Source organism: Tenrec ecaudatus, chromosome 2 (genome assembly GCF_050624435.1).
Source record: "Tenrec ecaudatus isolate mTenEca1 chromosome 2, mTenEca1.hap1, whole genome shotgun sequence".
Classification (NCBI taxonomy): domain Eukaryota; kingdom Metazoa; phylum Chordata; class Mammalia; order Afrosoricida; family Tenrecidae; genus Tenrec; species Tenrec ecaudatus.
Genome location: NC_134531.1, coordinates 57714368 through 57729652, shown reverse-complemented (window position 1 = coordinate 57729652; position 15285 = coordinate 57714368). Strand labels below are relative to the sequence as shown.

The 15285-nt window shown below is 49.4% G+C and overlaps 1 protein-coding gene across 1 annotated transcript in view; it reads right to left on the bottom strand.

Annotated features, from left to right (window-relative positions):
* ZSWIM6 (zinc finger SWIM-type containing 6) overlaps positions 1-11311 on the bottom strand; it is a 225961-nt gene extending 214650 nt beyond the window's left edge. The window contains exon 1 of the mRNA XM_075541070.1: positions 10657-11311. Within this exon, the coding sequence (XP_075397185.1) occupies positions 10657-11311 (655 nt within the window). The remainder of the gene's footprint in view (positions 1-10656) is intronic.
* Positions 11312-15285: the final 3974 nt, after the last annotated feature.

Sequence of the window (15285 nt, the reverse complement as noted above, 5' to 3'; positions counted from 1 at the left end):
GGGGCTGACAACTGGCTAGGAAGGAAAAGGAGTGGGATACATTCCCTTGGTTGCTATTCCCCACCTCTTCAGACTTCTTGCACTTTGGGGTTCGTCTCCCCAGCTCCCCACCCCAGGGCCCCGGCCAAGCACACAGGGAGAGGAGCGACAGGGGCGGCAAGAAAGAAAAGACTCCTGAGGGGCAGCTCAGAGCCTCCCACCTCCTGATTCTGAGTCTAACCTGACTGCAGTCACTAGCCACGTCCGTGCTGGCCTTTACCTCCGTCTAGACGCGAGCATCACCAAGATCTTGGTCGGACTGCGCGCTGCCTGCGCTGCAGGAGATCCCCGAGGAGAGCCGGAAGGCAGGGATGTGCGATGACATCCACATCGTGAAAGCTTGACGAGGATTACACGTTTTTTGAGAAAGAGCTTCCAAGTAATTTGCTCACAACCAACGGATTACACTAGTTTAGTGTTTGGGAGTGAGCGTTTTACAGCAAGTATTTGTGTAAACCAAGACCAGCTTCTTTGCAGAACCGATACCGTGCTGGCAGTGCAAACGCGCCAGCAGAATCACGGAAGGGCGAGTGCCACAGAGCTCGGCCCCAGGGCCTCGCCCACGAAACGCCGATTGCAACGCTGGAAGAGGCGGCGGCCACAAGTGCCCACACTTATTTGCTCTACTGCCTTTTCAGAAAAATTTTTTTTAATTACTTAGTGGTCCCCCAACAGCCACCTCCCTTTCCAAACCTGGCAATTCAATACGTTTGTACTATAGGCCATCATCCAGGCACCTGCTTTTGCAGCCTCTCCCGGACCCTCCCAATGGGCCCTGGGAACCCTTGGGAAGTTCTTCAGAGCTGCACTACAGGTGCCTGTGCCCTGAGGGTACTGTGGCCACTGAGTCAAACCCCGCAGCAGGTCCCCCGGAAAAAGGTGCGGCAGGCTTTTCCTCTAACAGGCAGAGCCTTTGGAGAGCCTGTGGGAGGGTTCTTTCTACTACACGCTGTCAAGTTGCTCCAGGAGCCAGGCTTGACTCCAAGGCAAGGCACTTCACCTGGCAGTGCTGATGCCCCAGGGATGAAGTGGTCCACTGTAAAGATGAAGTTCAAACTCCCCAGTCGTTCCATGGGAAGATGCTGTCCTTACGCTTGCTTTTACACCCTCCTCCTCGCCTCAGTCAGAGTCCACTCAGTGGCAATGGGTTTTGGCTTTTCATACCACGTGTAAGGAGTCAAGCTGGTGCAGTGGTTAAAACATGCGGCCGCTAAGCATACGCTCAGCTGCTCCTCGGGAAAGATGGGGCAGTCTCCTTTGGTGGAGAGTACGATCTCAGAAACCCTAAGGGCCGGTTCCATCGTGCTATCTATGGTAGCTAAAGCTTGGACTGACTTAATGGCAATGGCTTGGGTTTTTGGCTTACACTTCATGCTGAGTACACGCTACAAGGTTGGTGGCCTCACTAGCAGCTCCAAAAGGGCCAAGATCTGTTCTCCAGAAGAGTTGTGTTTCCTGTGGGAAGTGTGGCCTGTTGACCCTGGGGAAGTTCTCCTCTGTAATACAGGATTCTCCATGAGTCAGAATCCACTCTGCAACACATCACCACAACATGTTTTGCTTATAAAGGTTCTAGATGCTGGTTGGCAAGCATGTAAAAAGTACCATGCACCACATAAAAAAAACCAACAGAATGATATATGCATTAAAGCTCAATGAATAATTTTAATCATAAAAATACTACTATAGAGTCCTTTCTGACTCATAAGCCGATAGAGTTTTCAAGGTTGTAAGTCTTTCTATCTTGAATCTTTCCCCTGAGGAGTAGCCAGAGGGTTTGAACCACTGACCCTAGTTCACAGTGCCACCAGAGCACACTTGGCACAGAGAATTCTAAACAATTATATGATGTAGTTAAAAAGGAAAATCGAAAACTTGCTTCTGTGAACTTAGTCTAGATACTGCCTTCTTGTGCATATTTTCTTTATAATACAACCTAACGTTAGACATCTGACACCAATTAACAATGAAAAGTGCTTTAAGTAAACAGACTGTTAAATAAGGCCGGGCCAGGCAGTGAGTCACCTGAATTTTAAGCACATTAATTCACTAAATGAGCTTCCAATTTATGTGATCAGCTTACCCAGTTTGGTAAGAGTTTAAATTTACTGACAAGTTGTACTGCGTCCTTCCAATTAACATTTGTGGTCTTCCATGAGTCGGAATTGACTAGACGGCAACAAATAAACAGTGCAGAGCAATTGCAGAGTAAAACGGTCTCTCTTCAAAGACGTTAACTTCTTTACCAGCAGGCTGGACGTACCTTGAATAGTAACATTTAAAAGGACCTTAAAGTGAAGTATAATTCTTCACATATACTTTGATAAAATACCTGTGCATATACCATGATTAACTCTAACCAGCAAGGTATCCATCCCTCTTTCAGAATTTCAGAGGGCTGTTAAGAAATGCAGAGCACATTAGCAGAGCATAAGGCTAAGTGAGTGAAAGTGTTAGGAACTGTTACTGGTAGCGGTAGTAGGTAAATGTTCTAGTATTATTACAAGTTCCACTGCAAATCATGTTCGGTTTCTGCAGAAGCCACCCCTAAATCAAACAGAAGGACAAGAAAGGCTATAATCTGAAGCAACATCAATGAAGGGAAAGAAATATGGACAGGTATAGGGTAGCTTTAGTATTCTATACTTCCTGGTGATGGAGGAGAGGGGGCCTCCAGGGGGGAATGGAGGTGTTTGCACAAACATTTCTGAACAGACTACTGGACAAGATTCCACAGACTAAATTTAGAGCAGGTAAGCTTCTCATTGGCTATTAGCCTTTGCTGTTCTGCATAATCAAGTACAATTTTCAGTAAATTATCACGAGTGTGCCTGTACATTCACATACACTCACACTGTCATGATACAGTTTTATATTAGTTAGCAGTAGCTTTAAAGTTCAGTAAGTTTTCTGAATTTTAATTTCGACTCAGAAGAAATCCATATGTACACTGTGGTGTCTAGAAGGCCTTGTCATAGCAGTACTCAGGATGACAGCTGAGTTCATTTTTCTTCTGGTTCTTTCCTGTTTGCTGTGGACACCAAATTTGTCTAAATCGTACGAAGATATACCGACACACAAGAAGCTACTAATCATTTAAGAATTCCACACATACAAAGCATTAGCATGCCCCTTAGCAACAAAGTTCACTTACTATCAGCTGGACACCAACCATAAAGACATTAAATAAAGTCAAATTGTAAAGCAGATTTCACACTCTGTCCTCACCAGAGCCTGCTTTTAGCTACTTTTACCAGAAATTTTAAAAAAAAATAAGGAAGCATCCTATTTTTAAAGAACTGAAAACCATGTACAAAGCATTTTCTTAACAAATCATGGTACTGAAAGGAAAAACTGAAAAAATGCTAGTGTTTTGTTGCTATTAGAAAAACAAATCTAACCAACACATTTTTTAAGAATTTTTAGATTATGAATTCTTCTTTTCATGGGCCAAGAATGTAACACGCTTCCACAAATTATCATTTGATATTGATTTCTCATAAGGATTAAGAGCCTTCCCAACAATTAAAAGAGAGCATTCTTTTTTTTAAATTTATAGTCCCCAAACATTTCATATGCCCAAAAAACTCATAGACCAAGAAAATGGAACTGGGTTTGTTTCATTTTCAAAGTTATCACATAGGAATTGGAAAAGATAACTAGCGTGGATTTGTGGGTTTCATGTAGCTTGTTACCATTTTAAAAGCATTTGCCTATGGCCATCTGTGTTTCTAGACACCTATGCTTACTTTCAATGTTTTCTGGAATATTTGTCCTCTTAAATACAACAGCTGAAGGTGAGCAACTAACTGTTCGGAACTGTTCGAGTTTAAAGCTATAAAATTTATAACCTTAAATGAGTCTGCTTTATCAAATATATGTTAAATATGCTTCTTAAAATAAAGGTACAAAATTCAATTTGCCTCACTGAATAAGACTGATTTAGTTTAAAATGTAAAGCAGATAGGCTTGTGAAAACAATAAAAATTCAATCGTTTCGGTTTTTGTTTTTTTTTAAAGGGACAGCTTTAAAAAAAAAAAAATGTCAGTTGTTCCTCTTCTGCCATCCTGTCCCTGAAATCTCACCCTTTTAACTGAGCCCTTACTATGGAAGTGAGCAGACAAGGTATGCTGGTCTACACTTTTCCAGCAAAAACATTTTGTCCGGTCCTGCGGTAGAATTGAGACACCCATTGATTGGCCATTGTGAAAAACAAGAAGGCCCAGGGTAAACATGTTTTTAAGTCTCCCCGAACATACTAAAAACAACAAAGAATTGTTCAATTAGTAGCTGTAATTCTTCTGTTAAAGGACATGTTCCACAGGCACCCTGATTTTGTAGAAAACACATCCAAGTCTCACATCTGCAAAAAGGGTGAAACCGAGAGCACAGTGGTTGAAATGCATTTTCCTCTTTCATCTGAAGGTGTGCGTGCTTCGGAAAACAATACTGTGGCAAGAGACCTTTGCTCAATGTGTAATTCCACCTTCCAATATTGGTAAAATCTTTCAGATGCAAAACTTATTCTGTTCTCTCAACACCGAGATCTCATCTCTTCACTGGGCCCACACAATCTTTCTGAGAACTAAGAATTACAACAAATGCCAAGATCTCAACATAAAATTGAAAATTTAACTCAGAATAATGCTGACCACATAAAAGGTGCTCAAATACTTTTAAAAATCAATTATAAACAATTAACCAATTCATGTAAAAAGAATATAATAAAATTTTGTATGAGACTGGTTTCAGAATTCATTGTGTGGGTTTTCAGTAATCAAAAGGCAGGAAATGTGTAGGATATGAATTGATTCTATATTGTTATTATTTTAATCCTCAAAGTACGTTCTATGAAATATACTATCACAACCCCCCCCAAAAAAAAAAACTCATGCCAGTTCTAAAAGTGCATTTAGAATCACATGTTATTTAGAAATTTCCAGGCTGTAAAGGAACTCAAAAAACTGTAAAGCCCAATAAACATTCTCACTAAAAATTTTTATTCAATTTAATTTTAACAATGATGCCATTTCTTACTACCTTGCCACCCCCTAAAAAATAAAACAAACAACAACATAGTTTTACTTTCTGAATCTGAGGAGACCTTAAGGACATTGTTGTCGGTGCTGCCGAGCCAGCGCCAACCCGGGCAACCTCCTGAACAACCGAATAAACGGCGCCAGGATCTGTGGCACCCTCAGCTGGAGCTAGCGTGTCCCTCCCCCTCACTAACGGCTTCTGATGGCAGCATTCATCAGATCCTTGGCAAAACCATTTTCTTCCAAAAGTAGGTAACAGAAAAGCACTTTCTTTTAAAACTTCCTTCACATACAAAACACAACCCTAAGTAATGCTAAGACATTGCCTTCTTTCAACAACGACATAGTTAAAAGTAAAGAAACACTCAAATTTTTTAAATGTAGACCAAGCATTCAAGAAGAAGAGAGGCACCCCTCATGACACACTCCTAAATAACAATAAAGAAAAGATACAAGAACAATTTTCCCAAGATGTTTTATTCTGACGTATATGCTTCCAGTTTTAAGAAAAATCCAACCACACTGTTTGGCGTAAGGTGAAGGTAAAATTCTTTCCACTTCCCAGACCCTGTAAGACAGAGAAGAACCGCCCCTACAGGGTTCCCAAGACAATCAATCTTCCCTGAGGCCAAGTGCCAGCTCTGACCCCCTCAGTGTGACTAGAGGATTCAAACTGCCACCCTCTGATTATCAGGCAAGCCCTTAGCCAAAGTGCCGCCTGGGCTCCTCTCCCTCTCCGAAGATAACCACTCATGTTGTCTGTCCAGCCTCCACACAGGTCTATGTCATCTATAACCCCAGTGCCATAGAGTAGAGTCTAACTCATGGCGACCTTACAGAGGGCTGTAAATCTTTAAAGGAGCAGATTGGCCTTACCTTTCTCCAGCAGAGTAGCTGGTGAGTTTGGACCACTGACTTTGGAGTCAGCAGTCCAATGCTTACCCAAAAGCATCACCAGGGACTGCTCCCATGTTATCTATATATAAGTGAATGGGTTTGTTTGGTTTTGCTTGCAAGGCAAATCACAGATTATGTGAGCAGTTCTTGGTTTGTTTTTAAAGGAAATAGTATGGTTATCTTTCCTTGTCAAGCAAACTCACTGCCATCGAGTCAATTTTGGTTCACGGGGACCCCATAGGACAGGGTAGAACTGTGCCTGTGGATTTCTGAGACTGACTCTTTACAGGAGCTGGCAGCCCCACCTTTCTCCTGTGGAGAACCTAGTGGTTTCTAACCTCTGACCTTGCGGATCTCAGCCCAACCCATAATCACATACTCACTACATACCATCAGGGCTCTCCTTTTCTGATCAGTATATAAAAATCATTTTTCAAGGTTGCATAGTATTCCACCGAGTGGAATCCTATGTTTAATCCACCTGATTAAAAACGTTTAGACTGATTCATTTTTAAGTCTTTGGTTGCAAATGAATTCTATTCCCAAGTCTAAGCTACAAATTTTTACCTAAAACAGAACAGTGAAGTACTGTCAGTCAAATACTTGTCTTAGTTCATAGTACAGAATAGGCCTTCCTAGGAGCTCCGGTGGTCTAACTAGTTGTTACGAGATGGGCTACTATCTGCAAGGTCCACACTTAGAACCCACCATCTGTCTGCCGGGAAAAAGATAGACAAGGCTCTCTTAAAGATTTACAGTCTCAGAAATCCTATAAGGCAGTTCTACTATATCCTATAGCATTGCTCCGAGCAATCTGAGTTAAAATCTACTCAATGGTAGTGAGTACCTTTCCATGTATTGAAAAGCATTAAAGAAACTCTTCCAAATACACGAAAACTTATTTCAGTGTTTTTACCATAACAATACTGTAAGGGCAACAATAAAAATGTTGTGATGCACACCTCAAAGTGGTGCCTGTTGTACGGCACCGCACATTTATTGTAATAGGCTTTACACAACTACAAGTTGTGTGTCTCTAACCTAGGTATTTCACACCATGCTGTAATGAATTTCACTGCACAGAGAACATCTCTGCGTTGCCTGCAATATGCCTACAGCCTGAATTCCTAGAAATGACATAGCAAGGCTGTGTGCCCAAGGAGCGGGAAAGAAGGCACCCACTTCTCCCACTTCCTCGACCCATCCTGGGTCTTATTTATCCATCCTTTTTAGTCTCTGCCCATGTGCTAAATAAAAACAGCATCTCCTTTTTACTTGCATCTCTTCATGTAAAAGTAAAGACCTCTTTATGCTTATTAACCACTTGAATCGCTTTTTCTGCCAGATGTGTTGCCCATTTTTTTACTGGGTTATTCATGAAAACATGCCTTCTTCGGTCAACATTTTGCAAACATTACTTGGTGGAGAGTTCGCTGCTGGCATGGTTTAAGATGATTTTGGCTACACACATCCTTATGCAACCAAAGTGTCTGTCTTTGCTGTTTTCACTGGAGGGTCGTGCAATATGAAGGAACCTCTTCCCGGGTGTGCCCAGTTGTGACTTCCAACCATTACTTAATTGATCCTGATTATCTTTATATGCAAACATCTTCAAAGATAGCTTCCTTCCAGTATCACTTTTTCCTTTTTTTTTTTAATAAGCCAACTACACTTTCCCTAAAAAGTTTCCATAATCTGAACAGCTCTGCTCCAATTAAACACTGCTTACAACTACTGGGCCCAAGGACTACTCATCTTCAAAAGTAGGGGGGGGGGGTGGTAAAAACAACAATTGTGGAGTAAATTTAAGTTTGGGCATGTCCCCACCATTCAGTCCTTAAATGATGTTCAGCAATGTACATATGAAACAAAGTCCAACAATTTCCCTGTTGTAGTTACAATTTAGTCACAACTACAAAAGTCAAGGAATACTTCCTGTATAAACAAGCTCACGATTTTGCAGCATCAGAAAACTGCCCTGGTGCGTTCAGCACAATATTCAGTTCTTTTCCATTACATGTCCTGAACCACTGAGATTACGACCTCAAATCAGAAAATAATCAAATGAGCCTCTTGAATTAGTATGCCAATTCTAACCAGCACTTAAAACTAAATTAGATGGTTCATCTAGTCCCCTCCTCTCCATTCCTCATCCGGGAAGGAAAAAACAAAAATTCTGGTCATAAGTTTCCTATCTCCCAGTGCCAGCTGCCAGGCATTTAATAGCCTTCCTTCTCTAAGCTGACTGGCACAACAAGTAATACAACTTGGAAGTTAAGGAAATTGGCAGGAGTCAGAAGGGGGGTGGGGGAGGGGGTGGGAGAATATTTTCCACAATTTGGGCACCACTTGTTCAGCACGCATGTCAGTGCTTCAGAAGTGGTGGTCCTCGCTGCACAACGATATGAAAAGCATCGTGCCACTTCACGCCAACCACTGCCAACTCCATTCAGTGGCCTCCTGCCCCTTTGGGGGCCTATACAAAAAGTTACTATGTTCTTTTACAACTACTCACCCAGGCCTCTTCCACTGATGAAAGCAGGCAAAGCCCACGCTGTGTGTCTGTCTCCCAGAGAAGATTGCATCTTTTATTTATCGCCCCTTGGCTTTATTTTCACAGTGAATTCCTAGCTTAAATGCAATCAGCCAAGAAACCCTCCCTATGTGCTCTCCTGTCATTCCTCATCGCTTGCAAGCAGAGTCAAGCACAGCGAAAGGGAAAAGGGGAAAAAAGAAAAGAAAAGAGAAAACACTGCCAGTCAAGCCATACTCTAGTGTGCTACACTGGGAAACCATAGATGTGCTTCAAGCCATTTCAACCCGACAGGAAACTCGGGGAGGGGGGGCCGAAAATGTTAGATTTAAACGGAGGTGGGAGTGGACAGGGAGCCTCAAAAGTGGAAACCCAAGGGAGGGAAGGGTCTGCACCTCGAGAAGGCAACTGGAAAATAAATGACCAGGCAGAAATTCAACGTTTGTGGATTGCATTAGAATTCAAATTAACCAGGCAGGATTAAAACAAATCTTAATTCTCTCCTGGGGCCCCTCTCCACGCTCCCACCCCACTTCCAAAGAGAAAGATAAAAGGAACTGAGGGAAGAAAGAAAGAAAAGATTAAGTTAAAATCAAAGAAACAGAGATGTTTCCAAATCGATCCCCATTCATTGGGTCCCCAGTTAACCAGTACAATTCAAAGCAGGCAGTAAGATGGGAGGGGGTCGAAAATACGCCTTTTACAGTCAAGCGAAAAATAGGGGGAAAGAGGTGTCTCTCTCACTATAGCATTGTTCTTTTCAATGCAGCTCACAGACACCCCTGCCTATGACTGAAAGATACTGGAACAGACTAACTATATACGTAGACAGATAGATTGGGGGGGGGGGGGCTTTAAACCCAGTATTTGAGCAAGCTCTCAGGGTCTGTCGAGAAAGAAGGGCTGTGCAGCTTTAAATCACAAGTCCTTCTCTTGCCTTTGTCAAATATCTCCTACTTTGCAAGCCCTCAAAAGAAATAGAGACTCTTTTGTCTGGTTTCCCCTTTTCGGAGGGTGACAGAAAACTGAAAGGGGCACAAATAAACATGAAAATGAGAACAAAGTGCTGGGTCGCGTCCGGCTGCCCAGGGGCCGCTGGGAGGGACCTGGGAGCCGCTGGGATACCAGCTCCTCGCCGCCTCGGGCTCCGCAGCCACGGGCTTCCAGGGAGAGCTCGGTCGACAGCTGCCCGCGGCTCGCAGGGAGGATAAGGACCTCCTCACCGCCCATGGCAAACAAAACAGAGGCAGCCCGAGCCACCACCTAGGCTCCGGCTCGGCCCGCGGAGGGGCCGTCTGGTGCCAGCGCGCCACAGAGAAGGGACGCACAAGCGAGCGGCTTCTTCCTGGGCTCGCGCCCTTCCATTCTGTGGTGTCCTCAGCAGCAGAGGTCCCTCAAGGGCTAGGTGCGCCCCGGAGCCCGAGAGACAGGCGCGGGTGGAAGCGCAGGGGTAGAGACCTTTAAATCCCGGAGCGGCCAGTAGAGCCAGCGGGGGCCAGCCACCGAAAGGACCCCGGAGCCCTGCGGCCGGCTCCCTCGTGCAGCCCGAGAAGGGCTGCCCGGTGGCAATGAAATGCACGACCCTTCCCTCGGCTCGCGGGGGGCGCAGAGAGGTGAGGGGCAGAGAAAGAGAAGTGAGCGACGCACGGGGACGGGAAGAGCGCGGAGCGCAGCCGGCCCCGGCCGGCATTGTCTGTGTGGCCCGCGCCCCCTCCCCCGCCCCGCACGGCCCCGCCACACTCACACCCTCCGCCGGGCCCGGCCGTACCCCCGCGCCTTTGTCCACATCCTACCCCCCCCCCAAAAAAGAGCAGCCCTCCGCGATGCCTAAGCCCCAGGAGAGCGGGCAGCGGAGCAAGCTCCGGGCGCCCGACACCCACCCCGCAGACCCCGAGGCGGGGCGCGTCCTGCTGATTCATTTCCCACTCGCGCTGGCCCGTCCGGGGAGACAGGGGGCGGGGAGCGGCGGGGAGGAAGTGGGCGCTCCGCTCCAGAGAGCTGCCCGGCCAGGGAGGGGGCACGGAGGGGGTGCTGGGCACGCGCCCGGTTGGGGGAGGGACCTGGGAAGAGCCCAGCGCCCGACCCCTAGCACTGACCGCACGGACGGACGCACGGACGGACGACCCTGCGGCTGCCCCGTGACTCACCGACTTGCAGGACGTTGTCGACGCAGCCGCTCTCCAACAGCGAGATGCCCCGGCGGAAGGGCAGCCGCGTCTCGTCGCCGCCGTCCGCCGCCCCAGCAGCCCCCACCGACGGGGCCCCGGCCCCCGCGGCGGCAGCGGCGGCGGCGGCGGCAGCCGAGGTGGCGGCCGGCGAGGACGAGGAGCCGCCGCCGCCGCCGCCCGCGCTGCCCGCACCGCCGCCCGTGCCGCCGCTGTCGTCGCCGGGGCCGCCCGCGGCGCCGCCGCCGGTGTTGAAGGACGAGTACATGCAGATCTCCCGCTCGCTGCGGGGGAAGGACCAGTAGACGATGCGGCGCTGCACCGGCTCCGGGATGCGCTCGAAGCGCTCCTCCACGCGCTGGAACGGCCACTTCTCCGCCACCCTGCGCGCCGCGATGTCCAGCAGCGACTCGGGGCTTTGGGTCTTGCCCGGCGGCAGCAGCCCCAGCACCGCACCGCCCCCGCACGCCGCCACCGCCGCCGCCGTGCCACCCGCTCGCTGGCCAGGACGACAGGCAGAGCTGTAGCCGCCGCCCGCGCCGCCGCCGCCGCTGCTGCCCCCGCCGCCGCCGCCGCCGCCGCCCGGCCGGCAGCAGAGCCGTTTTGCGGGAGGAGGCTGCTGTCCACGCTCCGCCATGACCGCGCCGCTTCTAACCCGACAGCGGAAGTGCCGGGACCCTATAAACGGCACAAGGAAGCGCGACACGCACACGCCGCCGCGACGCCACGCTGCCATCTAGGGCCCGCCGCTCCTTGTAGGGGCACAAGAGGTGGGGCCCCCTCCTTTACGTAGAGGCCAGGGCGGGGTCCGGATTGGGGGAACCTAGGGCCGGGGGCGGGGCCTATGCAAATCGCTGGCTGAAACATAAATAGAGCGCTCGGTGGACACGGGGGTGGCGGGGGCGGCCGGGTCGGACGCCCGGTGGGTTGTGAGAATGTCAGGCTGCTGTGACGTGGGGGGCGGGGCTCAGGAGGGGTTCCCGCGGGAGGGGGCGGGCCGCCGTGCTTGGCCCTAGGTGGGTGGGTCTCAGCGCCCCCCTGCCTACTCCACTTCCCCCTCGGATCCGCGGGATCCCTTTGATGTCGGACAAGTGAGGACGCGCCTCGTGGTTCGCAGCGGGGAATAAAAGGGAGCTAGTGGGAGATGGGGGCGGTAAGCAAGGAGGAGGGGTATGTGCTAAATGGAGGGCGGGGCCGGCGGACGGACGCCGCACCCCCCACCCCCCCACTCTTCAGAGCCGGCCCGCCGGGGGAAAGCCTCTGGGCGGAGGAGGCGCTTTCAAAACAAAGAAATGCGGCGTGGAGCCCCGGGGACCGAGGTGGAGAGGAAAGCGCCGGAGGTGCGGCTACAGCCAGCCGCCCGGCCGCTTCCCCTCCAGCGGGCTCGGGGAACTCTCCCCACCCCCAGCCGGGACTGCAGCGCCGAGGGAGGCGGCGGAGGGCTGCGCTCGGCCGCTGTTTTCTCCACTTCACTTTTGCAGCCCCGCCTGGGAAGGAGAGTACCCGCGGGGCTGCAGGGCGCCCAGTCGGGGACTCCGCGTCCTCTCGGTCCCGGCGGCTGGGCTGAAGCTCCTGCCGCCCGAGTAATGGCCCGCGCGGCGAGCGCTAGGAACCTGCCCCACTGCTGCTGGACCTGCGTCCCGACCCGGCCGCCGCCGCCCCGCCCGCGCGCTCCCTCACCCCCTGCAGGCAAGGAAGCCGCCCCGCCCGCGCCGAGCCTGGCGATCGGAACGCCGCCGAGCCGCGGCTCCAGGCTCGGGTTTCCCACGCTGAGAGTGCAGGCTGCACGCGGGCAGTGGATTGAGCAGGCACCTTTGTGAGTAGGCAAGCTGTGGGCGCCCCCCGCCCCCAGGCTCGCGCGCGCCCTCGCGTGCGCTCAGCCCAGCAGGCAACAGACGGACCGCTGGGCGGCAGCCGGCGGCCGGGCGCGCGCTCCGGGCGCACTTGGGTCGACCGCCTAGGGGCGAGAATCCCGTGCCCTCTGGTCCGGGCGGCTTCCGAGTCCGAGCAGCCCTTCCTCTTAAGCAAAGTGAACGGAGATCGAAGTCCTCTGGAGCTCGGGCGCCACCAAAAGCAGAGAAGTCAGCCCCGAGCTGAACCGGGAAACCTTCGGACATTGTTCTTTGCACTCGCCAAAATCAAATCAAGTCGGAGCCCCGGACTTAATCACCACGTTGCAGGCGTCCTTACTCTTTGCTCCTTCTTACTGTAAACAGTGTTGCTGATACTGTCACTTCTTGAAGATAAGCTGTATCTCCTCTGACACTTCGACAGTTTTTAAGGTTATTGGCTGATACCCACGCTCTTGCCTCATTACCTGATTTAAATGGAGATTGCGCTTCAGATATGCAAAGAAAAACCCCATTCAGAGCGGAGGCCCAGGAGACCCATAGCTCCAGGTCTAGGCCCTTCCTTTCTTTGGGCCTTCAAAGCCCCAGACAGCATGTCTCCAGGGATGGGGCGCTTTCGGACTTTCCATAGCCGCCCTACTTGTTAGGAAAATTGTGGTGACATGTGTTTTTTATATCTGCCAAGGCAAAAAAAGATCGTTATAGACGGAGGGGAGGCTCTGAATACCTGAAAAAATAATAATGACAATACGACGTATACATGATAAGCAAACAGCTTAAGCTAAATGTAAGCTATAATTCAGACTCTATTCTATCCTCAAAAACAGTCGTGACAGGACTTGGGCTTATTTATAATATTTATTGTATGGAATGCCAATTATTTCCATACACAGAATCAGGGAGCTAAAATTAAAGATGGCGAAATTGGTGCCCCCAGATGGGATAAATGACTTGTTTGGCTACAAGGGTGAGAGAATCCTTCCAGTTGAGTAGGAAAACCAGCACTTTTTGTGGTACCTCAGGCTTGTCATGAACCAGATCCTGGGATTCCAGGCATCCTGACTAACTGGAGTGATCTTGTTAAGTTTATAGTTCAAAGGCATATTCCAGAGTCACAGCTTTGATGGCCAAGATTGTCTTCTTCTGTAGGCTGACCTCGAACTGCCTTCCCTGCCATTTTCCTGGCAGTCCCCTTTCCCTAGAGCATCTCTTCCTCTGCCTCTGGTTTCCCTTCCTCCCAACTGCTGTTTAACAGACACCCTGCTCAACTGCCTTCTCCTTGAAAGATTCCTACCATTCATTCATCTAAGGAGAGGTTACCATCCCCACTGTCTTATACCTCACTACTTACTTCTAACTAATTTCTTGGCGCCAGCTCTCATCGCCACCATAGTGTCAGGGGCCACTCCCAACCCAAAGTACCACCTTTCCCTGGAATCTAACTTCATTTTCATCCATTACTGCCACTACCTGTTCTTAGGGCTAAATAAAGGTGGTATGCTTCTTTGTCCTTGTTTCTTGCCTGCAAATTTCAGTACATTCCCTTACTATCATGTCCATCTCAGCCCCTCTTGTCGGTTGAGTCAGTTACAACGACTCTTCACATTGCACGAGCGTCTGTGTCGCCTCTCTTCCTCCAAACCATCCCTCTACCCAGCTGCTGTGCTTCCTAAAGTATAGTTCCTTCAAATGGCTCCCTACTGCTCACTGAAGTGTGTCCAACTTTACAGCCTCACCTCCCACTGCTGCACCCCAACAGCACTTCTCCCAGCTGTCTAGTCATTTGTTGGTGGTGGGCTGGTACTTGAGATTTTGCTGCTATTCATAGACATATTCCCCAGCTTCCCTAGGCCACACACTCACTGTGTTTCTGCCGCCTGAAAAGGCTCACTCCTCTCCCCTGCAACTTGTCAAATTTCTCCCCTTCCTCCAAGGACTTGCTCAGGTGCTACTTCCTCTGGGAAACCCCAGTGGATGTGTGATCTCTCTCCCCAAGCCCCTCAAGCACTTTGAATCTTTCGTGTGACATTTATGCCATCCTGAGTAGCAGCAGTGTGTTTACACTGGCTGGAGCTCGTCCTACCATCTCTCTTCCCTGACGAGAACGTCTCTGAGGGCTGGGATTAAGTCTCATCCATCTCGGAACTCCCAAATGCCCAAAGTTTAGCTACACCCATGAGCTGAGGACGAAGTAAATGACAAGATGTCATCTTTGGCTGGTGCTGATCCCAGCTCTCATTTTGGGGTATTTACAGTGTGTTTTTCCTGGTGTTCATAGAAATCATTACCAAATTACTTACAATTGCTCATTTCCAGCAGCTCCTACCCCAGGGACCAAGGCCAGGCTAAAGCCCTCTGGTTATGATCCAATGTTTACCATGAGTCAATGGTAGGAAATCAAAGTGCAGAAAGTCTGCCATTTCCCCTATGCAGTGACTCATTAGATCCCATCACACCCCCACACCAGGTGTGGTCAGGCACTGGGCTCTCAGGCAGACTTCAAAGCCAGCATCCCCACTAGCTCAACAGAGACCATCAAGGCAGACAGACATCCCAAGCAGCACGCCCAGAGCTTAGTCCCTCAGCTGAATGGATGCATGGCTAAGGAACTTACTTGAGAGGGAAGTGGAGTGCTAGCCGGAGATCTATAGGGCTCTCCTACACTTCTTGAAGAATGGAAAACCAAAACAAAATTCTGGATTCGATTTCATGGAAACCAGTTGCCACGGAGTTGACTGATACATGGCAATCCTCAGTGTGT